Source organism: Paracoccidioides brasiliensis, assembly GCF_000150735.1.
Source record: "Paracoccidioides brasiliensis Pb18 unplaced genomic scaffold supercont2.6, whole genome shotgun sequence".
Lineage (NCBI taxonomy): Eukaryota > Fungi > Ascomycota > Eurotiomycetes > Onygenales > Ajellomycetaceae > Paracoccidioides > Paracoccidioides brasiliensis.
The window spans coordinates 898890-914782 of NW_011371363.1; the positions used below are offsets into that span (position 1 = coordinate 898890).

General features: G+C 46.5%; 5 protein-coding genes across 5 annotated transcripts; 2 read left to right on the forward strand and 3 right to left on the reverse strand.

Moving 5' to 3' along the window:
- Positions 1-2023: 2023 nt before the first annotated feature.
- Positions 2024-4043, reverse strand: PADG_05352 (uncharacterized protein; the record flags this gene model as incomplete). The annotated part of the gene is made up of 4 exons (XM_010762401.1): positions 2024-2508; positions 2561-3651; positions 3710-3746; positions 3842-4043. The coding sequence occupies 4 exons, from the start codon at positions 4041-4043 to the stop codon at positions 2024-2026; spliced, it is 1815 nt and encodes a 604-aa protein (XP_010760703.1).
- Positions 4044-6702: 2659 nt separating this feature from the next.
- Positions 6703-8001, reverse strand: PADG_05353 (uncharacterized protein; the record flags this gene model as incomplete). Its single annotated transcript, XM_010762402.1, has 5 exons — positions 6703-6845; positions 6974-7409; positions 7468-7546; positions 7611-7662; positions 7815-8001. The coding sequence occupies 5 exons, from the start codon at positions 7999-8001 to the stop codon at positions 6703-6705; spliced, it is 897 nt and encodes a 298-aa protein (XP_010760704.1).
- A 939-nt stretch (positions 8002-8940) lies between these two features.
- On the forward strand, positions 8941-12152 carry PADG_05354 (uncharacterized protein; the record flags this gene model as incomplete). Its single annotated transcript, XM_010762403.1, has 5 exons — positions 8941-10421; positions 10532-10580; positions 10637-11416; positions 11485-11880; positions 11985-12152. 5 exons carry the CDS (start codon positions 8941-8943, stop codon positions 12150-12152), a joined length of 2874 nt encoding a protein of 957 aa, XP_010760705.1.
- An 867-nt stretch (positions 12153-13019) lies between these two features.
- PADG_05355 (uncharacterized protein) lies at positions 13020-13374 on the reverse strand (the record flags this gene model as incomplete). The annotated part of the gene is made up of 2 exons (XM_010762670.1): positions 13020-13148; positions 13267-13374. The coding sequence occupies 2 exons, from the start codon at positions 13372-13374 to the stop codon at positions 13020-13022; spliced, it is 237 nt and encodes a 78-aa protein (XP_010760972.1).
- A 1183-nt stretch (positions 13375-14557) lies between these two features.
- Positions 14558-15629, forward strand: PADG_05356 (uncharacterized protein; the record flags this gene model as incomplete). Its single annotated transcript, XM_010762671.1, has 4 exons — positions 14558-14708; positions 14777-14792; positions 14961-15014; positions 15107-15629. 4 exons carry the CDS (start codon positions 14558-14560, stop codon positions 15627-15629), a joined length of 744 nt encoding a protein of 247 aa, XP_010760973.1.
- Between the last annotated feature and the right edge of the window lie 264 nt (positions 15630-15893).

A 15893-nucleotide genomic window follows, 5' to 3' on the forward strand; every position in this document is an offset into this window, starting at 1 on the left:
ATTATTATTATTATTATTATTATTATTTAAGATATATTTAATCAGTAATCATAATATCTATTTAATTAAATTAAATTTAATTATTTTATTAATTTAATTAATAAGTAGTAATTAACTTATATAATTATAGAGTTTTATCTTAAAATAATATAATATTTAATAATAATTTTATAAAATATTTTATAGATATATATTTAATTTATATTTATTATATAATAAATTAATTACTAATTAATTAAAAATATTTAATAATTAATATATAATTATTAAAAAAAAGAAAAAAAATTATATAAAAATTTAATCTTTTTTATAAAGAATAGAGCTTCAGTAATAAAAAATTTAATATAAAAATAATTAAATATTATCTTAGTAGTAAATATATTATTTTAATAGCAAAATTAGAAATTTATATAAGAATAATTTAAATATTTTTTTAATAATAAAGATACTATTTTGATAAATTAAATAAAAATCTTAATAATAAAAATAACTTTTAATATATTTTTATTTATAATTAATTAATTTTAATTTCAAACTTATAGTTTAGAAAAATTAAAGACTGAGATATTAGATTATATATTTTTTATTTTTATAAGTATTTTTTTTACTTTATCTAGATTAATTTATATAAATAATATAAAAAAATATTTATAAAAGTGAATAAAAATCAAAAATTGAGTTTTTATAGAAGATAAATTAAAACTTTTCTTAATAATAAGTAGATAAAAATTTTTAATAATTGAATTTTTTTTGAGATTTAATATTTTTTATATTTAATTTTTATACTATTTAAATTAGATATTGAATTTAATAATAAAAAACTTTGATAATTTTCTACTTTTCAAAGAAAAATATATTTTTATTAATTATAACTTTAATTTTTATTTAAATTTTATAGAAATTAAATAAGTAAATAAAATAAATAAAATTTTTAAATAAATAAAATTTTTAAATTATAATATCATATAAAATTACTTTTAATTTTACTATATATATTATATTCATAAAATTAATAAAAAGTAACTAGAAAGAAAAAATAAAAGAAAAAAACTAGAAAACTAATTTAAATACTATTAATAATAATATATCTATCTATATTGATGAAAATAGTTGAGAATGAAATAGAATTCTCTAATAATCTTATTGAAAATAATCTAGAGTCAGCTGAGACAGCACTTTATAATGTATTTCAAACTGACATTGTTGACAACTGTGCTGTACTCTATGAACCTCTCTTTCATAACTTCAACCTGTTACCTTATAAATATCTTCATAATTGACAGCAGTGAGATGCATACCTCCATTCTTAACCATGACTGCAAGATGGATGCTGGTGTCTCTGATATGACCAAAGGTTAGATATCAGAATTGTCATGACAGATATAAGGCAGTTTCCTGCTGCATTGAATGGTGCTGGGACTAGAGCAACCTCGGTGGAAGGAGTGAAGGACTTCATGAACGATTTTGAATGTGATACACTTTTCTCAGTTGATGTGGATGGACTGGAGTGCGGAGATGAGGAGTGGGGGAGGATGAGCAGCTAGGAGGTTTTCCGGGTGGGTTGGAGAGGAGGTGAAGAAAGGGTTGGTGTGGGAAGAGGAGGTTGCATTGAGAATTCTGGGGTTTGAGAGGAGGGGGAGAATCAGGGACAGCGAGATGAGAAGGGCCTATCCACGAAGCTCTCAAGCCTTATTTGATGGAGAGTAATAATAGCGTAGCGACGGGATGTATGGTAGCGACTAGAGGCGCATTGGGAATATTTTGCCTTCCGAGTTGGATTTTAATGAATCAAATTTGACCCATCAATTATCATTTTAACTCCACGTTATCTCTTTTAACATTTCCTTTCTCCTGATAGTTAACTCTCAGATTAATTCTACTACCATTCCACTGCAGACTGGGACGCTACAGCGTCTGTCTCAAATCCATATCGCATCTCACCTATCCCTATCTAACCCATTCAACCCCAAAACCAACATACCACATAAGCATTAAACACGTCGCATCATAACCTTCACCCCACCTATCTCTCCCATTCGGCACCAACCCCATCCCTCTTCGCCCCCGACGAATTCAGCCACCCAAACGCCGACGCCCCACCGACTGGATTAGCAGACCGCGGCTTCCTAGACCAGGGAACCCCAGCAGCACCACTGCCATCACTCGAATTCGGCTTCGTACTACTACCGTTTGCTGAAGTTGTCACATGTGAGGACGACCCATCATGCCCCTCAGCACTGGACCGCGAGTCGCCAAATAAAGACGAGCAAGCTGTCGTCGACGTCATCGTCGTGCCGCCTGAAGCGGCCCTCGACGACGCGCTACCAGACGACGCAGGTTTGGAGGGCTTTAGAATCTTCATGTTTCGCGTGCGCGTTGAGCGTTGGTAGGCAGACATGAAGGGGCTGTTGGCGTTGGAGCCTGCACTGGCGCTGGGGTTGGATGAGAGGGAGTTATCCGCCCTACTCCCTGAGTTTGGATCGCGGCGCCAGGGGTCCCCAGACGCCGCTGACTTCTGTTTTGGCGGAAGAGGTTGACGGGGTTGCGGAGGGACGTTCACTTGTACTGGATTTGAGGTGGTGGGGCTGGTCGGGGCTATTGTCGGAGGAGTCGGAGGGGAAGTGGCGATTGAGTTTTCGGCCTTGGTATGTGTCTAAGGAGTCTGAGGAGGTTCGGACGCTTAGAGTGCTAGGTTTGTCGGTTTTCAGGTCGGGGGATGTCACGGCTCCGTGCATTTCTGGTTCTGAGGGCCCGGTGGTAGTGGCGGCAATGGTCGTGAGCTTCTCCCCGTTCATCTGTAGTCGATCACTTTTCTTCTCATTGACAGCTCCATTTGGTTGTGTAGCTGTGGCAACGGGTATTGGCTCGGGGCATGTGGACAGACTTCTGAATGTAGAATCATCCTCAGGACGCACAAGCGGTATCGAGATCTTGTTCCGATCGTTGTCCACGATTAACATCTTATCTTGCGAGAAGAGAATGTCTGCGTTGTGCGCGCGGAGAATATCACTTCCCAAGAAAATCTGAATGCTCCTGTCATTCGGGTCTGGGGTGCGAACGGTGAATCGAACAGTCAGCGTGGGGAGTTGATGGGCCGGGCTACCACCGCGAGATGACGGCTGGTAGACACTTGCTTCAGGAAGGTAGACCGGAAGCTTAATAATTCGCACACCATCCTCCTCCAAAGCGTCAGCCTCGAGACCTAGCTTGTGCACCATCTGATCGCTAATAGAAGACCGATACGACCCCGTGCACACTGCAGCGTAAAGTAATGAATCATTTGAAAAGTTCGTCGTGAGCCAGCAACGGATGATGCACGGGACAGGCCCTAGGATGAACAGTCCAGGAGGCGGTTGTAATGGAGTATTGCTATTAGTGGCGGATGGCCCATTTCCACTAGCGCTACCAAGCAAACGAGAGGCTTCGAAGCCCATTCCATTGGTAAGGGTAGAATGGTGAGACTGGCCGGAAGAGCTTTGTTTCCCGTCAGATCGATGCGAAAGCGAACGCTCTGTCAGCGGATGACTTCCCAGCCCACTACCCGTTCTCAATGGGAGGAGCTCAGCAGCCGATCTGTTTGCTTGACTATAATACATTGAGCTCTCATCGAATCGCACGCTGTTTGCCCGCGAAGCGCCGCGGCGGGGCTCCCTCGTAGTTTTCCAGATGTAGAGCTCCCGTCAAACCGTGTTGGTGTGTTTGATCAAACCCTTTGAATGGCTCAGCAGTAGGGTTAAACGATGATTCTAAACCGCAAGGAGCTGTGAGCAGCGTGTTCCGCGGTTTTATAATTTCTCACGTTTTCACTTCACCGATGTCTTTTGCTTGATCTCAAACGTACCTTGATGGTGAGCCACGCCAACAGGCCCCGAAAACGAATACAACGGACCCCAAACACTCTTCATCCTCGCATCGTCGTCTCGACGCCGCTCCAGTCTCGATATCCGCTCGCCGTGCTCAATCTGAACTGCGAAGAGGTCTTTCACCTCTTCCTGGACACGCCAGATATCTTCTCTTGAGGCAAACGGGTATTGCGCGTCCATTCCCAATGATCATCCACGGAGTAGCAAGTCCACCGATGTTGGCAAATGTGCCTAGGGCGGATGAGGGTGATGAGAGACAAAATAGGGAAAGGCGGGAAAGGAAGACACCGCGGACACCACCAACTCCCTAAAGCAAGCATTCGTAGCCGGCTCAACACACCTTGAAGCGAAAAGTCCAGGGCCCAGACAGGCAGCCAACCCAGGAGTAACGGTCGTGTCCGATGTCGATGCGCCGGAGATCGAAAGCAAGTAGAACCTCCCCTCAAAATAACTCTTTTCGAAAAGCAGCAAGAGACAGAAAATAAGGAGTGTAACTAAAAAGGGAAGAGAAAGAAGAGAAAAGAAGAAGAAGAAGAAGAAGAAGGAGGAGGAGGAGATAAAATCCCGTAACCCCAGATCCCTATCCCTTTCGTTTCCTTAATCCGTGAAGCCTTTTTTTCTTTTTTCTCTCGTCGTGGTTCCCTTCTAATAGCGAAACAAAGCTTCCCCTATTGTTATCGAACCCCCTCCGATCTATCTTACTATCCCCTTTCCCCCTTCCGCGGCGAAGTCTCAAACCACGTAAACTGAATCAACTGGAACGCCTCTCAATTCACTTCAGTCACTGACTCACTCACTCACTCACGCCTCGCCTCTCCCACCAAGACCAGGCACTGCGAGACGGCCGGAAGGCCTCCGCCCACCCAGATAAGTCGTGTGAATATGCCAGAATATCCAAACGATGCTCCAGGGCCAGATTTGGCGCATTCGAATTGTGAAGCCGGACGGAGCGGGGTGGATGGGGCCGTCTAGACAGGAAATGGCGACGGACGGGGGGAAGGAAGATGGGGGGAAGGACACGCTTTCTTTTGGCGTTGTGGGTTGTCGAGTGAAAAGGGGAGGGTAGAGGTTTGCGTGTTGACCAGGCTGTTGTGTGATCAGGGCAATGTGTGTATTTCGGTTGTGTATTCTAACTGCTGAGTGTGGTTGGGGCGGTTAGAAGGGGAGAGAGGGGAAGGGCCCGAGTAACTGATTTCCGGGGTAGTGTTGTTGTTGTTGTTTTACTGGGGCCTTCAAGAGGCGCGTTGTGTATGGATGGCCTGTTTTCGTACGATGGTGACGAGCTGGAATGTGCACAAAGCAAGGGAAATAGGTTTTGATACGACTGGCCAGGAGAGGAGAGGAGAGGAGAGGAGAGGAGAGGAGAGGAGAGGGGAGGCGGGGTGGGGTGTGGGTGTGGGTGTGGGTGTGGGTGTGGGTGTGAAAAAGAGGACAAGAGGAAGAGGGTGGGGGTGGATGTAGGATGGAATGAATGGATGGACGTTGGTACAAAGAAAACAGGGCGTGTTTGCAGGAGGTGGGTGGTATCTCTTTCGGATGGACGGGGGGGGGGGGGGGGGGGGGATTACAGTTGCATGGACGATGAGATGCTGTTGTGGTTTAAAAGGGGACCACCTTTAATGTTGGAGGTTCCAGTAAGTTAAAGGGAGTTTAGTTGCAAGGAACACACAACGCTGCAAAAGAGCAGACTTTGGGCGTAAAACTTGGAAACAAGAACAGACACATAATTTGTTATTCCGAGATCATTTTGTCAGGCATCGGGAATTGAATCTGCTAATCAACTAGTTTGAACAGTTCAAGTTGGAACAAACTAATTCAACTGCTGAAAATGTAATTCAACCGCTTCCAAATTTGACATTTCAAGGGATTATCGCAGGATACTGGTATGTTTATTTAACCAAACTAGAATACTGTAGTCGATTAAGAATTGGCATAGTTGATTTGAATCTTTTTATTTTATTTTTTATTCAATATTTTTTGTGATGATAATAAATTGAATCTTATCATATATGAGTATTATTAAATGATTAAATATTAATTTATTTTTAATTTTTTTTTTTAACTAGTTATAATTAAAATACTGTTCAACAAAGGTTTATTATAAAGTGCTCTTAGCCGTCCACGCACTGCAAAGGTGGATATAAATGCAGACAGGAAACAGCCACGCATAGCTTTAGTTTTCTACAAACACATGGATTTGCATATACACACACCATTGTCAACATTCCCTATCTTATCTCTATATCTCTATATCTATCTCTCAATTCGGTCGCAATCCGAGACCGGCCCTCACCTTGCAAATACCCATTTCAGAACTCTTCAATTTCCCAAGGTTTCGTTCCTGAAAGCTATCCCTGCGGCTGCTTCCCTCGTTCTAACTTTTCCGGTCCATGCTTCATTCGAGTTAGTTCAGTGGGCAACAGGAGCGTCTTCAACATCTGTATAGAGTCTCTCGTGCCCTCCAGGTGTTCAGGTGTTCTTCCTCTCCCGGAGATACTGTGCCGCCACATGCAGCATGCCGAGTCAACTCCTGAAAGAATCATCAATTCTACCGCACACACATGGACTTCCATCAGACCCCCTCCACGCGTGCAACCAGCAAAACTCGTGTTCTGCATGGGTTCATGGAAAGCATTGCCCTTCTTAACTCTCAAACAATTGTGTTGGACGGTAAAACCAGAGTCGTAACCGTAGTTGCTCACGCTGAAGCCCATCTATTTTTCCCCCCTGCAGAGATCCGAATGCATCGGATCGAACAGCTTCCGTTATTATTTTGGTAAAGATGGGGGCCATCAATAGAGGAGGAAACCGAACACCCAAATTTTCCCACTGTTTCTGTTCACAAGGCCCCCTTTGGCGCCTTCTCCCACCCCGGAAACCTCATAGGGACCCTCTCTGGCGCGAGTTCGGGATAACGCGCCCGAATCACCCTCATAACCTCCCGATACATAACTCTATACCCCTCCGGACTAAAATGGAGCCCTGCCCAGGAAAAGAAAAACAAAAGTAAAGATATGTTAGCAAAGCATCCCTGCTGTGACTGCATATACTGCATATATTCCCCATATATCTAAATGTATAGAGAAGAGAGAAAGATCAGATACACATACCATCCGACAACAACTCTCCCAGCCTCACGTTGGCCGGTGCCCTCTTGGACCCCGCCAACGGCTCACCCTCCTCCCACCCGGCCTCCTTCATAAGCGCACCCCAGATATCCGCCACAGGCACCCCAAGCTCCCTCCCGACATCCCGACATGCCTCTGCGTACTGCTTTGTCGTTTCCGCTTTGCGGATGACTGGTGCAGGTGCAGGTGCAGGTGCAGGTGCAGGTGCAGGTGCAGATTGTGTTTCGGCGGCTGCGGCGGATTCCAACTGATACTCATTGATGGGCGGCGGGGTTAGGAGGAGCAGCCTTGTTTCCGGGTGGTGGTTTTGAATGAGGGGGTGGGTGAGGATTTGTGAGAGGCTGATTTTGTAGAGGGGGAGGGGGACGTGCTGTTGGAAAGGGGGGAGGACGGCATCGTTGGCGCCGAAGAAGATGGTCTGCAAGCGTTGTTAGATTATGTTATGTGTTGGCCCGGGATGAAGGGGGGATGGTTACCATCAAGCGAACCTTAGCCCTTTGGGGTGATGGGAAGAAGCCGGGGAGGATTTCCAGACCCTGTTGGGACGTATAGCCACTACTTGCTTGTTAGGCAGACGGGAATCGTTCATGTTCAGAGACAGAGAGAGGTGTGGTAATACTTGAAGCCACGGTTGATAACGTCGAACTTCCGTACATAGTCTAGACGTATGGCTCGGAGGATTGGTTAGCGGAAGGAGTCTCAGATAGAGGAGGACAGAGAAGGTCCCCCAGATCTCACTTCCCATATGCACCCGCACTACCAAACCCAAGATAGGATAGGAGAGATAGGTGGACATGGTAACTACGGCACGGATCTAACCCACCATGCTGAAGCGCGGGCATAAAAGCAAAGCCCTCCTGCTGACTACACGAACCCTGGGTGATGGAGTCGCCGAAGAGGATGATCTGCTCATACTCTACGAACGACGCGGGCGATGGCTCCAGATGCGAGGCGCCTGTGTCTGTCATTGACCGCTGCTTCGATCTGCGCTGCACGTCGCCCGGTTGCATGGATGTCACGTGGCAGAGACAGCGACGGGCAATCGGGGGAGTCGGGGAGCTGTGGGTTGGGTTGAGTCGAGCCAAACGAACCTGTCAAAAGTCGACCTTTGGTCTGTTCGTCGACTCCGGTCGAAAAGTGTGAGGAGAGCGAGGGGATCAAGCCTGGGAACAGCCTGGGGATGTTTGCAGTCTTTTCCCCTCTATCAACTAAACTAACTAGTTATCGGATGCTTGCATAATAATAATTACTCGGTAGTTAGTGGCACCTGATCGGAACCACAGCAACGGCATCTCGCTCTATCTACTTGGGAAAAACTACATCTACCCTCTCCTTTCATCCTCGCTCCCTGCCAGGTGGTGTACATGCGATTTTACCTGTAATAACGTGTACTCTTCTCTTCCCTCCCATCTAACTCCTCCGTCCGTGATTCCGGATGACATCTTAGGAACTTGGTATATTGAGCGTGGGGGGGGGCTTGGCCAGAGAGGCGCGCTTGCTCTGCCTATGATCTTGCGGACGCCGCTTGGTGAGTAGTTAACCTGTGGAGTAGTTGACAAAAGAGAGAAGAAGGATTGCCCCCTAAGTGCTTCATGTCGCCTGACATCCACGATCCACCTGGCCTATCTCCAACCTGACTTGACATCCTTGATCTGCCTTTTTTTTTCTGCCTCTTCTTCTTCTCCTTCTTTTCTCCCCAACCCCCCCCTCTACCTTGTCTGTCTTCCTCACCTTCTGCCTGCAGCCTGTGCTGACTGGCCCTTTATAAGGAACATCTTAAGTTTTCAAAGGAGTGCGTGCCTTGGCCGGGGTTGCGCGCGCGCGGTTGTGTGTGTGTGTGTGTGTGTGTGCACATGTGGTGTGGTGTGGTGTGGTGTGTGTGTGTGTGGGGCGTGTTCATGTTTACATTACACCTCAGAACTGTTTAATACTGCTAAAATACATATACAATGGCCTCTCCTCTCTCTCTCTCCAATTCCACCATCACAGCTGCAGTACCATGCGACTCCGACTGCAGCGACTCCTTTAAAGACAACCCGCGACTAACCGTAACCTCACCTCCTTCCCCAACCAGCCGCCGGGGCCAAACCACCCGCTTCTCGGAGCCGGATATCCGCTCCCGCCTTCCCCACCGTCTCACAGATGTCGCCACCCCTGCTGTCATGGACGAGCGAACAAGCCTCCTAGGCGCCAGTGACGACGGCAACAGGGCATACACAAGTATCCCCAACACAAACATCCTGCCCACATGCAGTCCCCGCTCTCCCAATTTTCACAGACACCACAGCACGACTGGCAGCCTGCGCATACCCAGGAACCACAGCCGGGCGAACTCTCAGGCTGTCAAATTGGGCGGTGGGCAGCCGGCAGAGTGGTCGCGGGCGGACACAGGCGCAGGCGGTGGCGGTGGCGGCGGCGGCGGCGGCGGCGGAGGGGGCGGAGGGGTCTACTCGTACAAAGCGTCCAAGCATGGTAGTGGTGGTGATGGCGCATCATTTTGGGATGACAGGGTCTGGTATGACCAGTTTACGTCGACGGACTGGGTCCACGATAGCATCGCGGATGGCATACGCCTGCGAAACTTGCGGAGCCGCAGGGATATTCGCGGGCGGATCCTGGCGTGGTTGGACGGTGCGCAGGGGTGGATTCTTGTCGCGGTGATTGGGATAATAACGGCGTGCGTGGCGTATTTTGTCGATGTCACAGAGACTGCGATGTTTGACGTCAAGGAGGGTTTTTGTGTGGGGAACTGGTTCTTCAGCAAGAAGCGGTGTTGTTTGGTGGAAGGGTCGGAGGAGCGAGAGTGTGAGGCGTGGCTGTCGTGGGCGGAGATATTGAATGGAGCGTCTTCGTCGTCGATTGATAGGCAGTGGGTTGATTTTATAGCTTTTGTCTTTTGGGCCGTGCTGCTTGCTGCGCTTGCTTGTGTGCTCACGATGCTTACGAAGACGGTGGTGCCATCGTCTGTTTCGTTGTCGACGCTGGATGAGGATCTGGGTGCGCAGGTTAACGAGACGCCCAGCAAGTCACCAGTTACGGATCGGAAAACTGGTAGTTCTTCTGGCCAGTCGCTGCCAAGGAAGGCCGTTGCTCCGCCTATGGTTTACTACTCTGCTGCTGGAAGCGGCGTTGCAGAAGTGAAAGTGATTCTCAGTGGGTTCGTGCTTCATGGATATCTTGGTTTTAAAACGCTGGTCGTTAAGACGCTGGCACTGGTTTTGGCTGTTGCGTCGGGATTGAGTGTTGGAAAGGAAGGGCCTTATGTTCATATCGCAGCTTGCATTGGAAATATCTCCTGTCGTATTTTTTCAAAGTATCACTACAATGACGGCAAACGACGGGAGGTACTGAGTGCTAGTGCTGCCGGCGGTGTTGGTGTTGCCTTCGGCGCTCCTATTGGAGGTGTCTTGTTCAGTCTGGAAGAAGTCAGGTAAGTTGAAATTTTTTTTTTTCTTCTTCTTTTATATATATATATATTTATATATATTCAGATGGAGACGTTGCTGGCAAGAGATGTTGGACTGACAGTATAAAAACTAGCTATTATTTCCCCCCCAAAACCCTCTTTCGAACATTCTTCTGCTGCATTGTAAGCCTCCACCCCAGTTTCCGACCTTTCATTGATCTATAACTGACATATCCAAGGCCGCCGCGCTCTCCCTGAAATTCTTGAATCCATATGGCACCGGTAAAATCGTCTTATTCGAAGTTCGCTACGAATCAGACTGGCAGGTCTTCGAGCTTCTCATATTTACCCTCCTAGGAGTGCTTGGAGGTGCTGCAGGTGCTCTGTTCATCAAAGCCTCGAAAATCTGGGCCCAGTCATTTCGTCGAATCCCAGTGATCAAGCGCTGGCCATTATTGGAGGTCGTCCTGGTCTCCCTGATAACGGGTCTAGTTAGCTTCTGGAATCGCTATACGAAGTTACCCGTCTCTGAGCTTCTCTTTGAGCTAGCCAGTCCGTGCGGCTCATCCTCCCAGTCGAGAACTGGCCTATGCCCTCCAGCCGACCAGATCCCCGAAGTGATCCGCTACCTCGTCGTTGCCTTCGTCATCAAGAGTCTCCTAACCATTGTGACATTCGGCATCAAAGTGCCCGCGGGAATCTACGTACCGTCCATGGTCGTTGGCGGTCTTCTGGGCAGAATCGTCGGCCACATTGCACAGTACTTCGTCGTCCATTTCCCGGACTCTTTCCTCTTTGGAAGCTGCCCCAGTTCCCCTGATGCCTTCTCCTGCGTAAATCCAGGCGTCTACGCCCTTATCGCCGCTGGCTCAACGATGTGCGGCGTCACACGCCTCTCCGTCACGCTGGTCGTAATCCTGTTCGAATTGACAGGCAGTCTCGACCACGTCCTCCCCTTTTCCCTTGCAATCCTCTGCGCCAAATGGACCGCGGACGCAATGGAACCGCTAAGCATATATGTACGTATCATTCTGGTGGAAAATCAATCACTCACTTCGTTCCACACGGTTAACAGACACCATCCCAGGATCTCCTCACGGACATGAACTCCTACCCATTCCTAGATAACAAACTCCACCCCACCTCCGACATCGAACTCGTTGAAATCGTTCCCCGCGTCCGCAAAAACCGCGTAATCGACATCTCCAACTCCCCCCTGGTCCCCGCCACAGAATTGCGCGAGAAACTCGATGTCCTCTTCATGGCTGGCGAGCTGGACGGTGGCCTACCCATACTCCGCAAAAATATCCTAGTCGGCCTAATCCCGGCTCCAGAACTTGAATTCGCTCTCGATAGGCTTGAAAATGAAAAGGAGGCGATGTGTCTGATGTGTATTGATGCGTCGTATGGCGGGTGGGTTGGTTCGGATGGACAGGATGAGCATTCGAATGGGCTAGCGGATTTTACCCCGTATATTGATCCGGTAACTATCTGTCTTCCTTTGCTCCGTTGCTTTGATATATATTTTGGAAGCCGTGTTTATGTCTTTGCTGCTTTACTAAAGATAGATAAATGATTGCTTTTTAGGCGCCTGTCTCACTGGATATCCACTCGCCCATCAGCCTTGTGTATCAATGCTTTGTCAAGTTGGGATTACGGTACATGTGCGTCCTGCGCGACGGACAGTATGCTGGGCTGGTGCATAAGAAGTCCTTTGTGAAGTTTATGAAGGAGCAGGAAAAGATTCGCATATGAAAGTGGTTTGAGTTCATAATTGAAAAAAGTGAAAAAGTGAAATTAGGTGTGAGCTCAATTCATAGATTTTCATTCCTTTTCCCCCTATTTTCATAAAGACTTCTGGTGATAGATCTGCCCTGCCTCTTTTTGCATATTTCCTCGCTTCTCTTGTTGCTTCTTTTCCTCTCTTCTCTTTGGATTTTCTTATGGATTATTTGTCAGGGATATCATATTGGCTTTTTTCCTCCACACTTTTTTTGGTTACTTCATCTTGTCCGTTCTTGCGTCACTGCCGTCACCACCCCATCTACATTTTTTTTTTTTTCTATGAGAGAGTCTCTGTTGCATATTATTTGGCCGCAGCTGGATTCGCATATATATATTCATGTCTATATCATTAATTTCAGTTTTTCTTTCATTGGATTCCTTCTACATTTTTAGCCGGTATCTCCCCTTTACTGAATCCCCAAATTTACGCATTGCACAGGCGTTTGTGGATTCCTGTGGCTCCTTGCCATGGTTGAAGGTGTTATATTGTCTTTTCATTTCTATATTTCCATTTGTCTTTCGTTGGAAGGTTTAATGGATGTTCCAATCTCCGCGGACCGCTGAGCGTATTTGTCGCCTTCTTAGCCCCCATCCTTCTTAGAGACGCATTTGCTTGCTCCTCTATTAAATTATCCCTCCATCGGATCTTTCTTTCCCTTGTGTTTTGGTATTTTGAAGTCCTGTCTCCACTGGCTGCTGCTGGTTTGTTTAACCATCCAGGAAGAAAACAAGACCGAAGAAAATCCATTCTCCAGCCCCCACTTTCACTCTAACTAGTATGTTGATATATCCGTTCACCAGAGGAGGAGTCATTTTGCTCACTTTATTCATGCAACATCACGGCACAGCCGTCCGTCCACCATAGAGAACGTCTTGGGGATCATATTTTGCCTTAATACGAATCAGTGAGGGATAATTGGCGCCGCAATAGAAGGCGCGTTGGAAGTTGGGGTGGTATGGATCGGGCTAGGTAAGCGGGATTAAGTATCCTACATTCTTTCCCGCAGGAATGGATATATTGAAACAACAAGAGAAATCATCGAGGAAACTATAGGAGGGAGAACGGGGGAGGGTTGTCACTCACATGTGGTCTGGCATGCTGAGAAAGGGAGATGTAATTTCCCAGCGTGCATAGTTTAGAGACTGGGGTGTAAAAGGGGTTGCAGGTGCCGTTGGCGAAGGATGGGGCCATGGAGATTTCATAGCTATTGGGTTTTTTTTTTTTTCCAGTCTTAGTTTGGTTTACTGGATGATGCATGGTTTGGATTGCCATCTAGTTGATAAAACGTGCTGCCCTCTGGAGATTCCCCCTTGTTGGTGGCAGGTTGTCGCATTCCGTGGAATTGTGGTTGCAGGGAACTAGTTAGCAGGGCGCGCCTAGGGGAACGGAGGCTGCCAGTAAGCCGTTGATGCATCCCATTGAATTTGTTCCATTGTATCATTTGACATTTCTATCTCAAAATGTCTTCTTTTATACTCAGGAAAGAGTTGAAGAGATTTCTCACTGTTTGACTGTGTGACAGCAAACAAGGTATGACTTGAGGAACAATTAGCAGCCAAAGAGCAATTAGACCCGTTACATCCCATCTTTTTCCAACATTTATTATAGATTGATTAATTAACTTGTTTTTACCCACGGAACTGTCAAACCTCCGGTTATGGCGTCTATATAGCGGTTAATAATATTATTAAGCGTAACTGACTAGTTTAGCCGCAACCACCTGATTTTGCCGAGCCGAACCCCCTCACTAACTTCGAAGGATTTTGTCTCCAGTATCACTAAAAAAAAAAAAAAAAAATATCAGACACCCGCCCACTCTCATGCACAATTCATTAAAGACATGAGTGACACTTGACCTAGCTCAGCTACTAAATTTATTTTCTGCGTCTAAGCAAAATCAATCTACTCCATCCACGAGGAGGTGTAGCGGATGTTTTATTCCCACTTTGTAAATATATATACACTCTGATCAAAGGCCATCGGGAGTAGTTATTTGAAGTTAGTTTGTGACTAAGGGCCACTCGAAAAGTCGTAACCTTCCTCCGCTGCCTTCAATAATAAAACATCCATCTTCCAATGAGTGCAATAGTTGTTAGGGTTTTGCTTTGCTTTGGGTGGCGCATTCCCTTGATCTTAATTCATTCGAATATGAGCAACCCCGGCCCGGTTATTAATTACTCCGCATCAGCAACAACGTTAGTGATAATAACGAGTTAAAATCCAAAATGCAACCAACTAATAGTTACCCGCGGCAACAACCAATAATACTATCTCCGATCTATTTAAAATAGCCCAACTACTGAGGTTTCTTGAACCTATCCATCCATTACTTACTGTTTGACACATCTCGTCCTACTGGTTAGTTAACCTCCCAATGCCAACGAGCACCCTGCGCTTCTCGCCACGGTTCCTAGCATCCTCCTACGCCTCACTTCGTGCTGTTCGACGTCCTCCCACAAGCCCCCTCGACCCCGTAAGAATGTCAGGAACTGTGGCTGGCGTTAATCCAAAGGCAGAGAGGATACGTGAGTCTTTGCTCCATTTCTTTCCTTGGATATTGTAGTTGCTAACGGGTTATTATTACATGAGCTAGGGAATCCGGCAATCTTGTATGTTGCTTGCTCCCTTTTCTGCTATTCTCCCGGTTTCATGGCTCTCAGGGATGGTTCTTCTGGGAGCGCAGTGGAGGATCTGCCGTAGCGATACAGCCTCCTCACCACTCACCGGGATAAACTGAGTCGGGAAATGAGCTGACAAGGGTCAATTTATGACTTCAGTATCTGCGATATCCAGGAGAAATTCCGTCCGGTTATCTTCGAGTACCCAAAGTTGTCAGTTTGGCGACCCCACCCTTACCCCCCACCAACAAACACAACACAACCCGACAAAAATCAAAGAGCTAACATGATACACACCCCATCAGAATCACGACAACCATCAAACTCCTCAAGGCTTCCAAACTCCTCAACGTCCCAGTCTATATCACCACCCAAAACCGCGCACGCCTCGGGAACACCGTCTCCGAATTATCTCCCTACCTCGACCCATCCACGAATCCCAACGTCCGCGCTGATCTCGACAAGACCCTTTTTTCCATGGTAACACCTGAACTGAAAGCCTCCCTTCCGCCGCAACGACTGGACATCATCATTGTCGGCATCGAGTCGCACGTCTGCGTCACGCAGACAACGCTGGACCTGCTGGCGCTGGGCCATAGGGTGTACGTTGTTGCTGATGCGGTGAGCAGTATTAATCCAGAGGAAAGAGGGATTGCGCTGGCGCGGCTGGCAGATGCGGGTGCCGTAGTAAGCACCAGTGAGAGTGTGTTGTTTGAGATCATGGGGGATTCGAATCATAGTGTTTTCAAGCAGATCAGTGGGTTGGTGAAGGAGACTGGGGAGGATACGAAAAAGGCGTTGGGGGTGTTTTGTGGGAGTAAGATTTGATGGTGATTTGGAGCTGGGATGGAATGGATGGAGTAGTTACATTGACTTTCATTGGCGTCTGGTTTAATGTTATTTCTCCTTCTTTTGTCTACGAAGTATTTTAAAACAGGCGCGTTTTGTTTCTCGTCTGTCGAAAGAAGGAAACTATTGTAAAAAAAAAATAAAAAATAAAAAAATAAAAATAAAAACTACCTTTCCCTTTTAAACAAACAACCATAACCGGGTTCTGATTGATTGATCGGTGCCACAGTCAAGCAAACATCA